The 19,082-nt window shown below is 42.9% G+C and overlaps 1 protein-coding gene across 1 annotated transcript in view; it reads right to left on the bottom strand.

Moving 5' to 3' along the window:
• Positions 1–19,082, bottom strand: part of LOC122540038 (1-phosphatidylinositol 4,5-bisphosphate phosphodiesterase delta-3-like) — a 166,300-nt gene that overhangs the window by 83,771 nt on the left and 63,447 nt on the right. The window contains exons 3-4 of the mRNA XM_043675361.1: positions 11,290–11,518; positions 2,991–3,120 (exon numbers count right to left, since the gene is read on the bottom strand). Coding sequence (XP_043531296.1) covers positions 2,991–3,120; positions 11,290–11,518 — 359 coding nt within the window. The remainder of the gene's footprint in view (positions 1–2,990; positions 3,121–11,289; positions 11,519–19,082) is intronic.

Below are 19,082 nucleotides of genomic sequence, written 5' to 3' on the forward strand. Positions count from 1 at the left end.
GGAAGTCGTACGAGGGTAGGTTGAGAGTTCTCGGCCTTTTCTCGTTGGAACGGCGAAGGATGAGGGGTGACTTGATAGAGCTTTATAAGATGATCAGAGGAATAGGTAGAGTAGACAGTCAGAAACTTTTTCCCCGGGTACAACAGAGTGTTACAAGGGGACATAAATTTAAGGTGAAGGGTGGAAGGTATAGGGGAGATGTCAGGGGTGGGTTCTTTACCCAGAGAGTGGTGGGGGCATGGAATGTGCTGCCTGTGGGAGTGGCAGAGTCAGAATCATTGGTGACCTTTAAGCGACAATTGGATAGGTACATGGATGGGTGCTTAAGCTAGGACAAATGTTCGGCACAACATTGTGGGCCGAAGGGCCTGTTCTGTGCTGTATTGTTCTATGTTCTCTGTTCTATGCCTCTGTTAGATGAGTTATTTCAACAACTCAATGTTCTCTCACCTCTTTAAAACTGGAGATTTTAAACCCTGATGGAATAGGTTCCTGCTATGCATTGCATATGCCCATCACCTTTCACTCTTAAAAAGCGTCCAGAACGACTTGAGCTCCAGTGAAACTCGCTGTTGAATGCTGCTACCCATGCAGTAGCAACGTGAGTGGTGGTCAACACCAACGGGATGCTGCTGTCAAGCCACTGTCAAGGGAGAGGTGGGTGGGATTCTGAGTGGGTGAGAGTTGGTTAGCTCTGCTGAAAGCAACCCATGTTATGACAGGACCCGGGATACGGAGGCGAGTAAAAAACACAGAAGAAGGCATCCATGCTCTGAAATTATTGAAACTGATCCTGAATTCTAAAGTCCATGAAGATTCCCAAGCAGAGGATGAGATGTTGTCCTTCCAGAAAAACTTTAGAACCAGGATTAGATTCATGCTTAAAAACCAATTTAGTATTGTGAACTGGGTCTCAAAATGACTTGAAGCTCCATATATTAATACTTTGTATTACTGTGTTCTTTGCAGATAGATAAAATACATATGCACTCTGTTTGTTTTAAGTTGACTTTAAATTTGCTTGTTTTAAAATTTAAACCAAACTTTGCAGTGAATTGTCAGCCATCATCGAGTTGGGCGATTCTCCATAGAAGATGTGTTGGGTAGGCTGGAGGATATTAAGGTGGACAAATCCCCAGGACCGGATGGGATCTATCCCAGGTTGCTGAGGGAGGTGAGAGAGGAAATAGCTGGGGCCCTGACAGATATCTTTGTAGCATCCTTAAATACAGGTGAGGTGTCGGAGGACTGGAGGGTTGCTCATGTTGTCCCCCTGTACAAGAAGGGTAGTAGGGATATTACGGATAACTACAGACCAGTAAGCCTGACATCAGTGGTGAGGAAGTTGATAAAGAAGGTACTGAGGGATAAAATGTATTTATATTTGGAAAAGAATGGGCTTATCAGCGATAAGCAACATGGTTTTGTGCGGGGGAGATGGTGCCTTACCAACTTAATAGATTTCTTCGAGGAAGTGATCAAGTTGATGGATGAAGGAAGGGCTGTTGATGTCATAAACATGGACTTTAGTAAGGCATTTGATAAGGTTCCCCTAATAGAGAAAGTGAAGTCACATGGTGTGCAGGGTGTTCTAGCTCGGTGGATAAAGAATTGGTTGAGCAACAGGAGACAGAGAGTAGTAGTTGAAGGGAGTTTCTCGAAATGGAGAAAGGTGACCAGTATGTTCCACAGGGGTCACTGCTGGGACCACTGTTGTTTGTGATGTACATAAATGATCTAGAAGAGGGCACTGTTGGTATGATCAGCAAGTTTGCAGATGACACGAAGACTGGTGGAGTAGCAGAAAGCATAAGGGACTGTCAAAGAATACAGGAGGATATAGATAGACTGGAGAGTTGGGCGGAGAAGTGGTTGATGGAGTTCAATCCAGGCAAATGTGAGGTGATGCATTTTGGGAAGTTTAATTCTAGAGTGAATTATATGGTAAATGGAAGAGCCTTGGGAAATGTTGATGAGCAGAGCGATCTGGGAGTGCAGGTCCATTGTACCCTGAAGGATGCTGCACAGGTGGATACAGTGGTCAGGAAGGCATGCCTTCATCGGACAGGCTATTGAGTATAAGTGCTGGCAGGTCTATACAACATTGGTTCAGCCGCATTTAGAATACTGTGTCCCCAGTTCTGGTTGCCACATTATCAAAAGGATGTGGACGCTTTGGAGAGGGTGCAGAGAAGGTTTACGAAGATGCTGCCTGGTATGGAAGATACTAGCTATGAAGAGAGGTTGAATAGATTAGGTTTGTTTTCATTAGAAAGAAGGAGATTGAGGGAGGACCTGATTGAGGTCTACAAAATCATGAAGGGTATAGACAGGGTGGATAGAGACAAGCTTTTTCCCAGGGTGAAGGAATCAATAACGAGAGGTCACGCTTTCAAGGTGAGAGGGATACACGTGGCAAGTACTTTACACAGAGGTTGGTAGGTGCCTGGAACGCGTTGCCAGCAGAGGTAGTAGAGGCAGGCACGGTAGATTCATTTAAGATGCATCTGGACAGATGCATGAGTAGGTGGTGAGAAGAGGGATACAAATGCTTAGGAATTGGTCGACAGGTTTAGACAGAGGATTTGGATCGGCTCAGGCTTGGAGGGCCAAAGGGCCTGTTGCTGGGCTGTAAAGTTTCTTTGTTCTTCTTTGTTCTTTGGGACAACCTCTGTGAAGGTCCACTTGCCAACCAGTCAACATTCTCCTCTCATACAGTGTGAGTGTTGGGCTTTTTTTCCGTAATTTGGGACTTTTGTGAATTGTCCTGATGAGTGCAAGATGAAAACCTTTAATACAGCTCACGATAAAGACCAAGGAAACCATCTGTGTCCCAATCACTAGCTGCAACCTGCATGGTAATTTTTACTCGGCTCAGTCTGTGAAAACAATCAGCTTCAAAGAGCAAATTGCAGAGCAAACCCTGCAGACATGATAGAAGTGACTTGCATAATCAGTCAGTCTCTCCACGCAGTCACACAGCTCCCTACCTTGAAGAGCTGGTAAGCATATTCATCATCAGCCTCAATGTTGATCATCTTCAGCAGGTTCTTAATCTCTTTGAAACTCATTTTGTTGTCCTTGTTTTTGTCAGCCTTCCGGAGGTATTCATGGATCCAGATAGATTCATGTCAAGGAGATCACTCAAAAATGAGAGGGAGAGATGGACAGCATGAGAGAGGCAGACAGAGATGGCAATTGTGGGGTTGTGGCTGGGAGGGTGTGAGGATGGTGGGGGACAGGAAGGAGAGACATACACACATAGAGATCAGCAAGAGAGGGTGAGAACAGACAGGGACGAGAGAAAGCAGGAGAGACAGAAAGCAAGGGGGTAGGGGGAGAGAGAGAAAGAAAGCGAGAGAGATAGTGCAAGAGAGGCACAGACAGAGACACAAATAGATAGTGATACATGGTGGGGAAGAGAGAGAGAGAGAGAGAGAGAGAGACTGAGACCTGGACACACGCTGCACTTGCACACACAAACACAAAACACAGAAACAAGGAGCGGGACCAGGCTATTCAGCCAATCAGACTTGCTCTACCATTCCATATCACCATGACCACCTCAATGCTATATTCCTACATTCTCAGCATTTTCCTTAATGCCTTTAAAATCTGAAAACATATCTATGTTCAGTGGCTTGGCCCGCACAGCCTTCTGAAGTCGAAAATTCAACAGGTTCACTACTCTTCAGATGAAGAAATCTTTTCTCATCTCAGTCCGAAATGGTCTACCCCATTTCTTGAGACTCTGGCCCCTGGATGTAGACTCCCATACCAGAGAAGATATCCTCCCTACATCCAGTCTGTTCAGTGCTATTCGAATTTTATATGTTTCAATCAGATCCCCTCTCACCCTTCTAAATACAGGCCCAGTCAATCCAATCTCTCCTCCCGGAACAGTATCAGCCCAGTGAATCTCTGCTGCATACCCTCTTTTGTAAATAGTTGGATTTGGTTCCCTCACCCAGGCCATTTAATGTATGGGATTATATATGGGTCCCAAGCATTGGTCCTTGCAGGATACCACAAATCACTGTCTGCCACTCGGAAAAAGATCAATTTCTTCCCACTCTATCCTGTGTCTCTACCAATTTTGATCCATGCCAATATATCCTACATGCTTTAATTTTGTCCAATAAACTCTTCTGAGGGGCATCATCTGAAGACTTCTGAATATCCACATTTACCACATCCATTGGTTCTCCCTCATCTACTCTACTAGTTACAGCTTCAAAAAGTCTAGTAGGTACAGCAAGTTTTAAGGAAGATGTAATATCTCAGAAAGCCTGACTGAAAAGTCAGTGAAGAGATTCCCAAGGCAATCTATCAATACATTAAAAACAAGAGGATGACCATGGAGAAGGTAGAGCCACTCAAGGATGAAGGAGGGAGGCAGAGGATGTGGGTGAGATCCTGAATGAATACTTTGCATCAGTATTCACCCAGAGAAGTATATGGAGGATAGTGAGATTTGTGTGGAGTATGCTAATATGCTAGGGCATTTTCAGATCAAGAAGAAAGTGGTGTTGGGTCTCTTGAATAATATTAAGGTGGTAAGTCCCAAGGGCCCAATGGTATCTACCCCAAGTTATTGCAAGAGGTAAGACTGAGCCCTTGACCAAGATCTTTAGTATCCTCGCCAGATACCGGAGAAGTCCCAGAGGACTGGCGAGTAGCTAATGGTGTTCCTCTGTTCAGGAAGGGAAATAGGGATAATGCAGGAAACCATAGACCAGTGAGTCTCACATCAGTGGTTGGGAAGCTATTGGACAGAATACTTAGGGATTGAATTTATACACATTTGGAAAAGCATGGCCGAATTAGGGACAGTCAGCATGTCTTTGCGCAGGGCAGGTCATGTCTTATTAACTTGATTGAGTTAAAAAAACACACAACACCAGGTTATAACTTAACAGGTTTATTTGGAAATACAAGTTTTCAGAGTGCTGCTCAGGTAGCTATCTAACAAAGGAGCAGCGCTCTGAATGCTAGTGCCTCCAAATAAATCTGTTGGACTAAAACCTGGTGTTGTGTGATCTTTAACTTTGACCATCCCAGTCCAACACCGGCATCTCCGTATCATAACTTGATTGAATTTTTCGAGGAGGTGACAAAGGTGATTGATGAGGGTGGAGGAGGGAATGTTTACATAGATGTTAGTAAGGCTTTCAACAAGGTGTCTCATGGTAGGCCCCCATCAAAAGATTAAGATGTATGGGATCCACGGTGACTTAGCCGTGCGGGTTCAGAATTGGCTTGCTCATAGAAGGTAGTGGTGGAACGCTGGTTTTTCAGGCTGGAGGTCCATGACTAGTGGTGTTCCGCAGGGATCCGTATTGGGACCTCTGCTATTTGTAATATACATAAATGACTTGGATGAAAATGTAGATGGCTGGGTTAGTAAGTTTGCAGACAATGCAAAGACTGGATGGATAGTGTAGTTGTCAAAGGATACGGTGGGATATAGGTCAGTTGCAGATATAGATGGAGAAATGGCAAATGGAGTTTAATCCAGGTAAGTGTGAGGTGCTGCACTTTGGGAGATCAAATGTTAGAGAAATGTTTACAGTTAATGGCATGCCCTGAACAGCACTGATGTACAGAGGGATCTTGGGCTTCAAGATCTTGGCTCGATGGTAGGAAGCAGATGGTTGATGGTGATGGTTGAAGGTTGTTTCTCGGCCTGTGGCATGACACAGGGGTCAGTGCTGGGACCTTTTATATTTGTTATTTACAGAAATGATCTGGATGTGAACGTACAAGGCATAATTAGTAAATTTGCAGATTATATAAAATTAGGAGGTATCATTGATAGTGAGGAAGGCTATCCAAAATTACTGAGGGATCTTGATCAGGTGGGCTGAGGATGAGCAAATGTAATTCAATACAGATAAGTGTGAGGTGTTACACTTTGGAAAGTCAAACCAAGGCAGGACTTCTACAGTACATGGTAAGGTCCTGAGGAGTGTTGTGGAACAGAAGGACTTAGGAGCACAATACATAGTTCGTTGAAAGCGTCACAGGTTGACAGGGTGGTGAAGAAGGCATTGAGCATGCTGGCCTTCATCAGCTGAGGCACTGAGTGTAGGAGTTGGAACATTATGTTACAGCTGTTTAAGTCATTGGGTAGGCCGCACTTGGAGTATTGTGTACAGTTTTGGTCACTCTGTTATAGGAAAGACACAGTTAAACTGGAAAGAATGCAAAGAAGATTTACGACGACGTTGCCAGCACGAGTAGGCCTGAGTTATAGGGAGAGATTGGCCAGGATAGGACTTTATTCCTCAGAACATAGGAGAGTGAGGGGTGACCTTATTGAAGTGTATAAAATCATGAGGGGTATAGACAGGATGAATGCATGTAGTTTTTTTCCCACGGATGGAGAATTGAAAACTAGAGGGCATGGGTTTAAGGTGAGAAGGGAAAGATTTAAGAAGGACCTGAGGGGCAACCTCTTCACCCAGAGAGTGGTGCATATATGGAATGGGCTGCCAGAGAAAGTGGTTGACGCAGGGTACAACAGCAACATTTAAAAAAAAATTTGGATAGGGATATGGATGGGAAGGGTTTAGATATGGACCAAACGTGCGCAATTGGAACTAACTGTGTGAGCACCATGATCAGCATGGACCAGTTTGAGCTGAAGGGCTGTTTCCACGCTGTAATATTCTATGATTCTAAGTCCATAGCTCCCTGAAAGTGGCCACGAATATAGACAGGGTGGTAAAGAAAGTGTATGGCATGCTTGTCTTTATTGGTCAGGGAGTTGAGTACAAGAGTCAGGATGTCATGTTGCAGCTTTATAAGACTTTGGTTAGGCCACATTACAGGAAGGATGTGGAGGCTTTGCAGAAGAGGTTAACCAGGATGCTGCCTGGATTAGAGGGTATGAGCTATACGGAGAGGATGGAAAACTTTGGGTTGTTTTCTCTTAAGTGGCGGAGGCTGAGAGGAGACTTGATAGAAATCTATTAAGTTATGTGATGCATAGATAGGGTTGATGGTCAGAATCTTTTTCCCAGAGTTAATACTAGGGGGCATGCATTTAAGGTGAGAGGGGAAAGTTCAAAGGAGATGTGAGGGGAAGGTGTTTTATACAGAGAGTGGTAGGAATCGAAAACACACTGCCAGGGATGGTAGTGGAGGCAGATACAATGGGGCATTTAAGGGGCTTTTAGATAAGCTCACCAATATGAAAGGGGTGGAGGGATATGGACCAAGGGCAGGCGGAAGGGATTTGTTTCATTTGGCATATTGTTCGGCACAACATCGTGGGCTGAAGGGCCCGTTTCTGTGCTGTACTGTTCTATGTCCTGTGGAAAGTATCATTTATTACTGAACACCAAAACAAAGCCACAACACATTGTGTAATAACCTAGTCCCAGCCCAGGACAGACAGTTCCACACACCCATTCAAGGGTCTGTTTTTTTTTGTTATTCCCAGAAGCGTTCTTCATCATCACCAAACCACCACGACATTTTCTTTTTTGCTTTTAACTATTTGATTGGCTGAGTGGTCTGCTTTCATGCTGTTGGGTCCAAAGATTCTATGACCCACCCCCAGTAAATCACCTGAGGAGCCAACTGGATATTTATATGCAAAGCCTGTTAAAGGCAATGCAAACCATCGAAAGTGAGGGAGAAGTCACGAGAACGGGAAGGGACAAGGGCACTAGTGAATTAGATTCGGTTTTTCCAACAATCCTTTCATGGTCATAATTGGACTCAACTCCAAACTTTTATTGGATTCAAATTCCACCACCTGCTTTCGCAGGATTCGAGCCTGGGTTTTCAGAATCTTATCTGGGTCACTGGATTAATAAACCACTGACAAGACCACGGGGCCATCACCTAGCTTCAGGGTCTGCTTTATGAAGGGTCATTGCCTGTTACCCAGCAAACCCATCCTCATAGAGCTCCACAGGGAGATTAATTAGTGATTCCTCATAGGCCTCGTGAATGGAATTTTGTTATTTATCACTAAAGAAATAAAGCATGTAAATGGGGAAGAGGTTTATAAAATCATGAGAAGCATAAATAAGATGAATAGCATGGGACTTTTCTCCAGGGTGGGGGAATTCAAAACTTGGGGGGGGGCGGGGGAAGGTTATTGAGTCATAGAGTCCTACAGCATGGAGACAGGCCCTTTGGCTCAAACTGGTCCATGCCGACCAAAACGTCCATCCACGCTGACCCCATCTCCCTGCACTTGGCCCATATCCTTCTCAACCTTTCCTATCCATGTATTTGTCCAAATGTTTTTTAAATGTTGTTAATGTACCCACCTCAGCCACTTCCACTGGCAGCTCATTCCATATCATACCACGCTGTGTAAAAGAAGTTGCCCCTCAGGTTCTCTTCTATTCTTTCCCCTCTAACCTTAAAGTGATGCCCTGTAGTCCGTAATTGCCTAACCCTGAGAAAAAGACTGAGTGCATTCACCCCATCCATGCCTCTCATGATCTTATACACTTCTATAAGATCCCCCCTCGGTCTGCTACACTCTAAAGAAAATAGTCCCAGCTTGTCCAAACTCTGTTTATAACTCAGACCCTTGAGACCTGGTAGCATTCTTGTAAATTTCTTCTGCACTCTTTCCAGTTTAATAACATCCTTTCTACAGCAAGGTGATCAAAACTGAACACAATACTCCAAGTGTGGCCTCACTAATGTCCTGCAGAACTACAACATAACTTCCCAACTTCTATGCTCACTGCCCTGACTGACGAAGGCCAGTGTGCCAAAAGCCTTCTACACTGCCCTGTCTACCTGGGACTCCACTTTCAGAGAACCAAGTACCTGAACTCCAAGATCCCTCTGTTCCACTACACTCCTTAAGGCCCGACCATTCACCATGAAACTCCTAATTTGACTTGATTTTCCAAGTTGCAAGACCTCACACTTATTGAACTCTATTTGCTATTTCACGGCCCACTTCCCCAGCTGATCAAGGTCCTCCTGCAATTTCTGATAATTTTCCTCACTGTCCATGACACTGCCTATTTCAGTGTCATCTGCAAACTTACTAATCATGCCTTGTACATTCTCATCCAAATCATTGATATAGTTAACAAACAGCAACGGGCCCAACACTGACCCCTGAGGCACTCCACTAGTCACAGACCTCCAGACCTCCACTCCTTCCACTATTACCCTCTACTTCCTACCATAAAGCCAATTGTGTATCCAATTTGCCAGCTCTCACTGGATTCCATGCGATCTAACCTTCCAGAGTAGCCTCCCATCAAAGGCCTGACTGAAATCCCGCCCTCGTCAATCTTCCTGGTCACTTCAACAAATTTTGTGGGGCATTATCTCCCATACTCAAAGCCATGCTGACTACGCCTAATCAAACCCTGTCTTTCCAAATACATATATATCTTATCTCTCAGAATCTTCTGAAGTAACATACCCACCACAGATGTTAGGCTTACTTGTCTATAATGTTAGGCGTACTGGTTTTAAAGGATAAAGATTTAAAAAGGGACCCAAAGAGCACGTATTTCACACACAGGGTGGTTTGTATGTGGAATGAACTCCCAGATTAAGTGATAGGTGCAGGTACAGTGATGACATTTAAAAGATCTTAGGGCAGTACATGAATAAGAAAGGTTTGGAGGGAAAGGGCCTAAATGCAGGCAAGTGGGTCTAGTTTAGTTTGGAAACGTGGTCCGTGTGGATGAATAAGACTGAAGGATCTGTTTCCATGTTGCAAGAGTCTAATGAGAGGAGATCTAATTGAGGTACAGGGTGTTCTGTTATAACACAATAGTAGTGTTCCTTTGCAATCTTCTGCTATAGAAAATCACGCTGTAGAAGATCAATAATAGAAAATCACTACACCTGTTCAGTAGAAAGTTCATATTATCCAAATAACGTCCACAATTTGTCAATTGCATTATATTCAATTTGTGTTGATGAAACGTGCGTTATCGCAGAATGACCTGTACACAAGCTGCTATAGTGGATTGACATAGAAGACATAATGTGGAGATGCTGGTGTTGGACTGGGGTGGAGAAAGTCATAAGTCTCATGACACCAGGTTACAGTCCAACAGGTTTATCACAGGCTTTTGGAATGCTGCCCCTTCTTCAGGTGAAGTGAGGAAGATGTAATTCACCTGATGAAAGCGCAGTGTCCCAAAGGCTTGTGATTTCAAATAAGACTGTTGGACTATAACCTGGTGTCATGTGAAAGCAGACACAGAAAGAGTGTTTACTCATGTGGAACAATCTAGAATGAGAGGTCATAGCTTTTGGATAAGTGGTGGCAGAATTTAAACCAGACACAAATAAATTACTTCCCTCTAAGGGTCATAAATCTGGAATGCACACCCCAGAGTGCGGTGGACTCTGTGACAGCGAGTAAATTTAAGGAGGATAGAGATAGATTTTTAATTAGTAACAGCTTTCAGGGCTGGGAGGAGTGGGCAGGAAAGTGGAGTTGAGGCGATCAGCCATGTTCACATCAAATGCTGCAGCAGATCCAAGAGGCTGAATTGCCTACTCGATCCCGAGGTCTTGTCTTCTTCATATTTGTTAGGCATGGTTTATCTTTCAGAAAACCGATCTCTTAGTCCAATCCGATTAATGCTTTCTACATGTCCTGCAATCACATCTACTTTAATAGACACCAGCAGTTTCCCACTAATGATGTGGGGCTAACTGGTCTGTAATTTTGCTTTGTCTCACTCTTTTCTTAAAAAAAAGTAGAATTACATTTGCTACCCTCCAACCTGTAAGATTTGCTCCAGATTCTATAGAATTCTGTAAGATGACCACTAAATATTCCCATGGACACTCCCTTTAATAGTCTGGGATATAGATTACAGACCTTGGAGATTTGTCAGCTTTTATCTGTTAATTTCCTCAATGCCATTATCTTACTAATACTGATTTCCTTCAATTCCGCCCTCGCACTGGTTCCCTGACAATTCTGGGAGTGGTCTCTTTTGCAAAAACACACACACACACGAACTCTCTCTTTCACACACACAGACGCATACAGACACACAGAGAGTCACACACATGTATACATATACACACAGACACACACACAAACAAACAAACACACACACTTTCTCACAGACACACACAGTGCCACAAAAGACTATGCTATCCTGTCTAAACATGACTTTCTTCTGAAAAGATCTTCCAATTTCCATTTCTGGCAATATACTGTATTTAGGGAATTCAGATGATCATTGCTCATGGTCTTTCAGCAATGTGGGCTTGTTAAAGGACCCATTGCTTACCTGACCACAGAGCACAGTTTAGAAAGGATATTGGTGAATTTTCTCTCGTTGGCTCATGGTTTCTGCTTTTTTTCTCAGCTTCTTAAAGCCTTGAACCCATCTCCTTCCTTCTTCCTCCGAGTCAGCCACCAGGTCCAGGTCAGTACGATTGCCAGTGAACGTGATGGTGAAGCACCGTTTCTCTGAGAAGCTGCTGCCATGTTTCTTCATCACCTCTGAGCGATGGCCCTCTTGGATGTCCCAGATATCCATCACCGAGACTGAAAAAATGGACAAGAGAGATTAGCACCGGACAAACATCTGAAAAATCATCCAGGACAAGTTGCATCCTCATGGAATTGCCAGAAGGCTGGACTATTTCCAAAGCCATGGAAAACTCTCTAACACTCTGCACAATCAATATTGATGCCTGTATAAAACTGTGTAAAATGAAAGTCTTTCGCAAATTGTACCTTTCAGTAAGATCACTTCTGTTGAGACCTCTATTTTTAGTTTTTCTCATTTTTGGTTTGGTACTGTGAAGTGAAGAGACAGCAATCAAAGTGATGTTTAAGTGAGCCAGCATGTAGGTTAGTCATCACCTGAAGAACACAGTGGATGTTTTAGTACTGAAGATGTTCTCGGATCAGGACTGGCAATTGCTTGGATGTGGAATTGGTCAATCAAGGGCAGGTTGATACTGATCTGCCAATCACAGAGAAGGATAGTAAAAGAGAGGGGGACAGATGGAACCAGTTCTGAGTGCGGTTCTGAAGCAGAGCACTGCTGGGCAATGCTGCTGTGCTTGGCTCTCTTTTTGCTTTGGTCTTCACCGCACTTGTCAGTCTGATTGTTCTGATATAAAATAAAACACACTCTGTAAGAAGTGGTGGGTTCTGGTCAAGGAGGCGTGAGTTTGAATCATAGACCTTAATTGTTGTTTAACCATGCTATTCTAAAGTTACAATATTAATAATAAATTATTAACTTCTGTTACAAACTTGGGATTCCCAACTGTTTTCTTTCTGGGAACATAACCTTTCAAATCTCCTGTACCTTCACTTTGAATGCCTCCCAGTGCTCTGACACTGATTTTCTTACAGATGACTGTTTTCAGTTCAGATCCCAGTAAAGCTCATGGCCTTTGTGGGAGGAGATCTGATCTACTTGGGGCAGAATGGCACAAATACAACTTTGGGTGTGCCCCCAATGCACAGCCAAAAATTCTGAAAGCATCCTTCTCCGTATCTCTCCTACATCCCTGTCCTTGGCCATTTTATCCCTTGAGACTGCTTTGCCTTTTGTAAGATTGTGGTTGACCTGTTTCTTTTGAATTCCACCTTCTCATATAACCTTCCTGATGAGCTTCTACTATGACCATAAGACTCGGGAGCAAGAAGTTAGGCCATTCAGCCCATTGAGTCTGCTCCACCATTCAATCAGGGCTGATGATTTTCTCAACCCCATTCTCCAGCTTTCTCCCCATGATCCTTGTTGCCCTTTACAATCAAGAACCTATCTATCTCCATCTTAAATCTATTCAATGACCTGGCCTCCACAGCCTTCTGTGACAATGAGTTCCATAGATTCACCACTCTCTGACTGAATATGTTTCTCCTTTATCTCCGTTCTAAAAAGGTCTTCCCTTTACTGAAAGGCTGTGCCCTCCGGACCTATCTCTCTTACCAATGGAAACATTTTCTGTTCCATATTCTGTAATTTTCAATTATATCCCCCCACATCCTTCTAAACTCCACAGAGTATAAACCCACAGTCCTCAAACGTTCCTCATACATTCTCCTTTTCATTCCTGGGACCATTCTCATGAACATCCTCTGAACACGCTTCAGGGTCAGTACATCCTTCCTGAGATATGGGGCCCAAAACTGTGCACAACACTCCAAATGTGGTCCAATTAGAGCCTTATTGAGCTTCAGAAGTACATCCCCGCCTTTATATTCAAGTCTTCTCCAAATACATGGCAACATTTAATTTGCCTTCCTAACTACTGACTCAATCTGCAAGTTTACCTTCAGGGAACCCTGGACCAGAACTCCTGAGTCTCTTTGCACTTTAGACTTCTGAATTTTGTCCCAATTTAAAAAACAAGATTCTATTTTGCTCTACCTTAAAAATATTCAATCACTCTGCCTTCACCACCTTATGCGGCAGAGTTTCAAAGCACACAACCCTCAGAAAAGTAAAATGTCTTCTCATCTCTGCCCTAAAAAGATGATCCTTAATGTTCAAGTATTGTCCCCTAGTTTTGGACTCAGCATACATTCGAACATTTCCTGTCAACAGTCACCCTGTCAAGACTGTTCATGATTTTATAACAATATTGACATCTCGTTCTTACATCACCTTTATAGCGACATCCTGTTCAATATATAATTCATAGAAAAATGCCATAAATTTGCTGAGAATTAACTTCAAGGCAGAAAGAAAACTGTCATTGTTTTGATTGGAGTAATAATTGCAGAAAAAGTTCAAGGACGGAACTGACAGGTAGAGATCATCATGGATCAGCAATAGTAGAACACTTTTTGATTTTGATTCCCAGTCTTATAAATTTCACCATACCCCAAGCCTCCCAGCCCCAAATCCAAATCCATGAGTCCCATAATCCACTGAAATGTCTGCGCCCCTTGAATAATGGCTTCCACAATCCTCCCCAATAGCTCTCATCTGCCAAGACACTTGGACTTCAATGAGCTTCAGTAGGTCAAGAGAGACAATCAATATTCTGGGTCATCTCTTGGAACCAAGCAGTATTGACAAATGACAATACAATTGGAGGTGACTACTACACACAACTTCCATATCACTGCTTGCAACCTCCACACCACTGTGACCTTCCAGGCATTAATGTTCCCAACCTACATGGGGTTAACAAGGAGATCTCAGAATTAATCCACAGCCTCATCTCCTCATGCCTTCCACCTATACGCCAGAAGCTTGTAGAGGATCAGGATGCACATATCCCATCTTGGGAGTTTCTGCCCTCTCACCAATTAAAAAGATGTGCATCCGCACAGTATTTAACTGGTTGCAAAGTGCTACGGAACATCCTGAGATTGCTCAAGGGGAATCTTGTGGCATAGTGGCAAGTGCTCCTACCTCTGAATCAAGTCCTACATGCGTCAGAGCCATGCAATAACATCTCTGAACAAATTGATTCAAAAATATCAATCCAACAGGTTGTTGCAAATTCTTTCAAACCTTGAATCTATGACACTGACTGCAGCTGAGAATTATTTTCCCTCAGAACATGGTGAGTCCTGGAATTCTTGCTCACAAAGTCATGGAAGCAAAGTCTGAATGTTTTATATAATATTCAGAATCTGAATGTAAGACAGAGGTCTTGCAGAGCAAGGTTCTGAAAGGTTGTGGGGGGTAGGGCAGGGAATGTAGATCATGACCATATAGCCTGTTCCTGATTCAAACTTATCTCTGTTTTATGTAGCACAGTTACTCTGAAAACAAGCGTGGGCAGGAAATGTTCAACTTTGTGTTTTGTGCCAGGTGCAAGCCAAGGACTCCTTAATATACTTGCCAATCCCTTCCAAAATCATGAACTCCGTCAGCACATTCCCACAGAAATGCAAGCAAAAGACAAAGGGAAAAAGCATTTGTTGCAATTGTTTTAAATTACGTAGTGAGTGGTGGTACTTCCTGTGCTTGAAACAAATCATACAGAGAATAAAGATAGCATTGCCAAGAACTGTTGCCTGAACAATGAACTCCGTTTCCATGCTCTGTATCAACACGTTTGTATGATCTGTTGCGTACCACAATCATGAAGCTTTCAGAGACTCATGACGATGACATAATCGCAGTAGGACTTCACTGTCTCCTTCATGCAGTCAACAGAATTGTTGACATATTTGCAAAGCTGGTGCTGAGCTCACATTACAATGCACACATGCACCACCTCCATTTCTTGGAGATAGTGAGGACAGTGGTGCTGGAAAAGCACAACAGGTCAAGCAGCATCAGAGGAGCAGGAGAGTCAAAGCTTCAGGTCACAACCTCTCATCAGGATGTCGACTCCTGTTCTCCTCTGATGCTGCTTGACCTGCTTTTTCCAGCTCCCTTCTTTCTCCACCCCATCACCTCCATTTGTACTAGTCTGTACCTGTTGTTGTGCTGCATTGAGCAAGATTTTGACTAAATACAAGATGAGATTAACGAATTCGCAGCCTGGGTTTACAATCAGTAGAGTCATAGAGATGTAAAGCACGGAAAAAGACCCTTCAGTCCAACTCATCTGTGCTGACCAAATATCCTAACCCAATCTAGTCCCATTTATCAGCACTTGGCCCATATACCCCTAAACCCTTCCTCTTAATATACCCATCCAAATGCCTTTTAAATGTTGTAATTGTACCACCCTCCACCACCTCCTCTGGCAGCTCATTCCATACACGCACCACCCTCTGCATGAAAACGCTGCCCCTTAGTTCTCTTTTAAATCTTTCCCCTCTCAGCCTAAACCTATGCCCTCTAGTTCTGGACTCCCCCACCTCAGGGAAAAGAACTTGTCCATTTACCCTATCCATGCCCCTTGTGATTTTATAAACCTCTATAAAGTCATCCCTCAGCTTCTAACACTCCAGGGAAAACAGCCCCAGCCTATTCAACCTCTCCCTATAGCTCAAATCCTCTAACCCTGGCAACATTCTTGTAGTTTTTGGAGATGTTGGTGTTGGACTGGGGTGTACAAAGTTAAAAATCACGCAACACCAGGTTATAGTCCAACAGGTTTAATTGGAAGCACACTAGCTTTCGGAGCATCGCTCCTTCATCAGGTGATAGTGGAGGGCTCAATCCTAACACACAGAATTTATAGCAAAAATTTACAGTGTGATGTAACTGGAATTATACATTGAAAAATTGATTGTCTGTTAAGCCGTTCATCTGTTAGAATACAGTCATAGTTTCACTTCTTTCATGTGTAAATCACAAAACCTTTTTTTAAAAAGTTGCATTCTGGGGTTAGCTAGCTATCTCCCATTGTTAACAGCTAACCCGAGAATGCAACTTTTTAAAAAAAGATTTTGTGATTTACACTGCAAGAAGTGAAACTATGACTGTATTCTAACAGATGAACAGCTTAACAGACAATCAATTCTTCAATGTATAATTCCAGTTACATCACACTGTAAACGTTTGCTATAAATTCTGTGTTAGGATTGAGCCCTCCACTACCACCTGATGAAGAAGTGATGCTCCGAAAGCTAGTGTGCTTCCAATTAAACCTGTTGGACTATAACCTAGTGTTGTGTGATTTTTTACATTCTTGTAAATCTTTCTGAAACCTTTCAAGTTTCACAACATACTTCCTATAGCAGGGAGACCAGAATTGCATGCAATAAACCGAAAGTGGCCTAACCAATGTCCTGTACAGCCGCAACATGACCTCCCAACTCCTGTACTCAATGCACTGACCAATAAATGTGAGCATTCCAAACGCCTTCTTCACTATCCTATCTACCTGCGACTCCAATTTCAAGGAACTAGGAACCTGCACTCCAAGGTCTCTGTTCAGCAACACTCCCCAGGACCTTACTATTAGGTGTATAAGCCCTGTCCTGATTTGCCTTTCCAAATGCAGCACCTCTCACTTATCTAAATTAAACTCCATCTGCCACTCCTCATCTCATTGGCCCATCGTATTAAGATCCCTTTGTACTCTGAAGTAGTCTTCTTCACTATCCACTAATCTCCAATTTTGGTGTCATCTGCAAACTTACTAACCAATGTTTACATTCATTTCATTTGTATAAATTATGAAAAGCTTGCATTCAATTTCCATTGCAATATGCCATAACATTTTATCAGCTTTCCTGATTACTTGCTGTTCCTGCATACGAATCATCTGCAATTCCTGAAAGAGGCCAAACAGATCTCTCTGTATCTTAGCTCTGCAACTCTCTTTATTAACCTGTCCTGGTACATTTAGGGACTGGTGTACATGCACACCCAGGTCCCTCTGATCCTGTGCTGATTAGGGTCCCACCCGTTTGTCATGTATTCCCTTTAGTTTAGATTATATACCTCTTATTCACGCTTCTTGCCAAAATGGACAATTTCAGTTTTCCACATTGTATTCCATTTGCTAGATTTTGATCCACTCATGTAACCTAATTATATCCTTTTGCAGCTCCTTATGTCCACTTCATAACTTACATTTATAATTACTTTTGTGTCACCATACCATAGCTTTAGTCCCGTTATCCAAATCATTGATATAAATTGTAAAGAGTTGGGACCTCAGCACTGACCACTCATGACGTATTGCCAGTCTCAAATAGACTCATCTGTTCCTGGGTGTAGGTTTGCTCACTGAGCTTGAAGGTTCATTTCCAGATGCTTCGTCACCCTACTAGGTAACATCTTCAGTGAGCCTTCAGATGAAGCACTGTTGATAACTCCTGCTTTCTATTTATATGTTTGAGTTTCTTTGGGTTGGTGATGTCATTTCCTGTGGTGAAATCACTTCCTGTTTCTTTTCTCAGGAGGTGGTAGATGGGGGTCTAACTCGATGTGTTTATTGATAGAGTTCCGGTTGGAATTCCATGCTCCTAGGACCCCTTGGCATCATGGTAGCCCACCAACACACTAAAACAGCAGCTAATGAACTTAAAAGACCCTACACAGACAACAAACAAAACTAATGTCATTTACAAAATACTGTGCAATAACTTTAACAAACACTACATTGGACAAACAGGCAGAAAACTAGCCGCCAGGATACATGAATACCAACTAGCCACAAAACAACATGACCCTCTCTCACTAGTATCCTCACATACGGATGAGGAAGGACATCACTTCAACTGGGATAACACATCCATCCTAGGACAAGCCAAACAAAGACATGCACAAGAATTCCTAGAAGCATGGCATTCCAACCAGAACTCCATTGAGTTAGACCTCATCTACCACCCCCTGAGAAAAGGAACAGGAAGTAACTTCACTACAGGAAATGACATCACCACTCCAAAGAAATCCAAACATATAAATAGAAAGCACGAGTTTTCAGCAGTGGCCCACTGAAGATGTTACCTAGTAGGGTGACGAAACATCTGGAAATGAACCTTCCAGCTCAGCGAGCAAACCTACATCCAGAACCTCAACCTGAGTTACAAATCTTCTCAAAACTATCTATCACCTGTTCCTATTGGTTGGCGAACAGGAAGCAGAGACGTTTTATTAATTTCTATGTCTACCCTCCATACCATGAGCTTTTATTTCCCATAATACATTCCATTGATGTGTCACCTTATCAAATGTGTTAACAAATGTGGCTTATTGGGAAATGCCTGAGCCTTGTTTTAAGGGTTTTATGAGAAAATTGTACTGGACGGTAAATTTCTTCCAGTACTGTGTAGAATGTTAATTATGTAAGGTCCACCTAAGATAGAATGTAGAGACAGGAAAATCACACCATTTAACAGGAATTGGGAAAAAAAACAACCTGGGACCAAGCACAGGTTGTCCCAATATGCCAGAGTTGGCAGGTTGGGGTGTCAGGTACAAATGTATATCAGGGTGTGTGTGTGTTTGAGAGCCTGGACAGGGAAGCACATTGATCTGTGGATAAAATCAACCCTATGGTGCACACAGTTCACTTAACACACAAAGCTAAATCAATTCCTGGTGGCTTCAATTGGAATGATATTGTCTTCTGATATGTGTCACAATGCACTTCCTGCCATTTTAAATCTGGCTGACACAATTGTTAATAAAGGAAAGCAGCACAATACAGGTGCACAATCCTTTATCTGAAATGCTTGGGACCAGCTCATTTTCGGAATTCAGAAATTTTCGAATTTCAGA

The sequence above is a fragment of the Chiloscyllium plagiosum genome, chromosome 33, assembly GCF_004010195.1.
Source record: "Chiloscyllium plagiosum isolate BGI_BamShark_2017 chromosome 33, ASM401019v2, whole genome shotgun sequence".
NCBI classification, from domain to species: Eukaryota; Metazoa; Chordata; class Chondrichthyes; order Orectolobiformes; family Hemiscylliidae; genus Chiloscyllium; species Chiloscyllium plagiosum.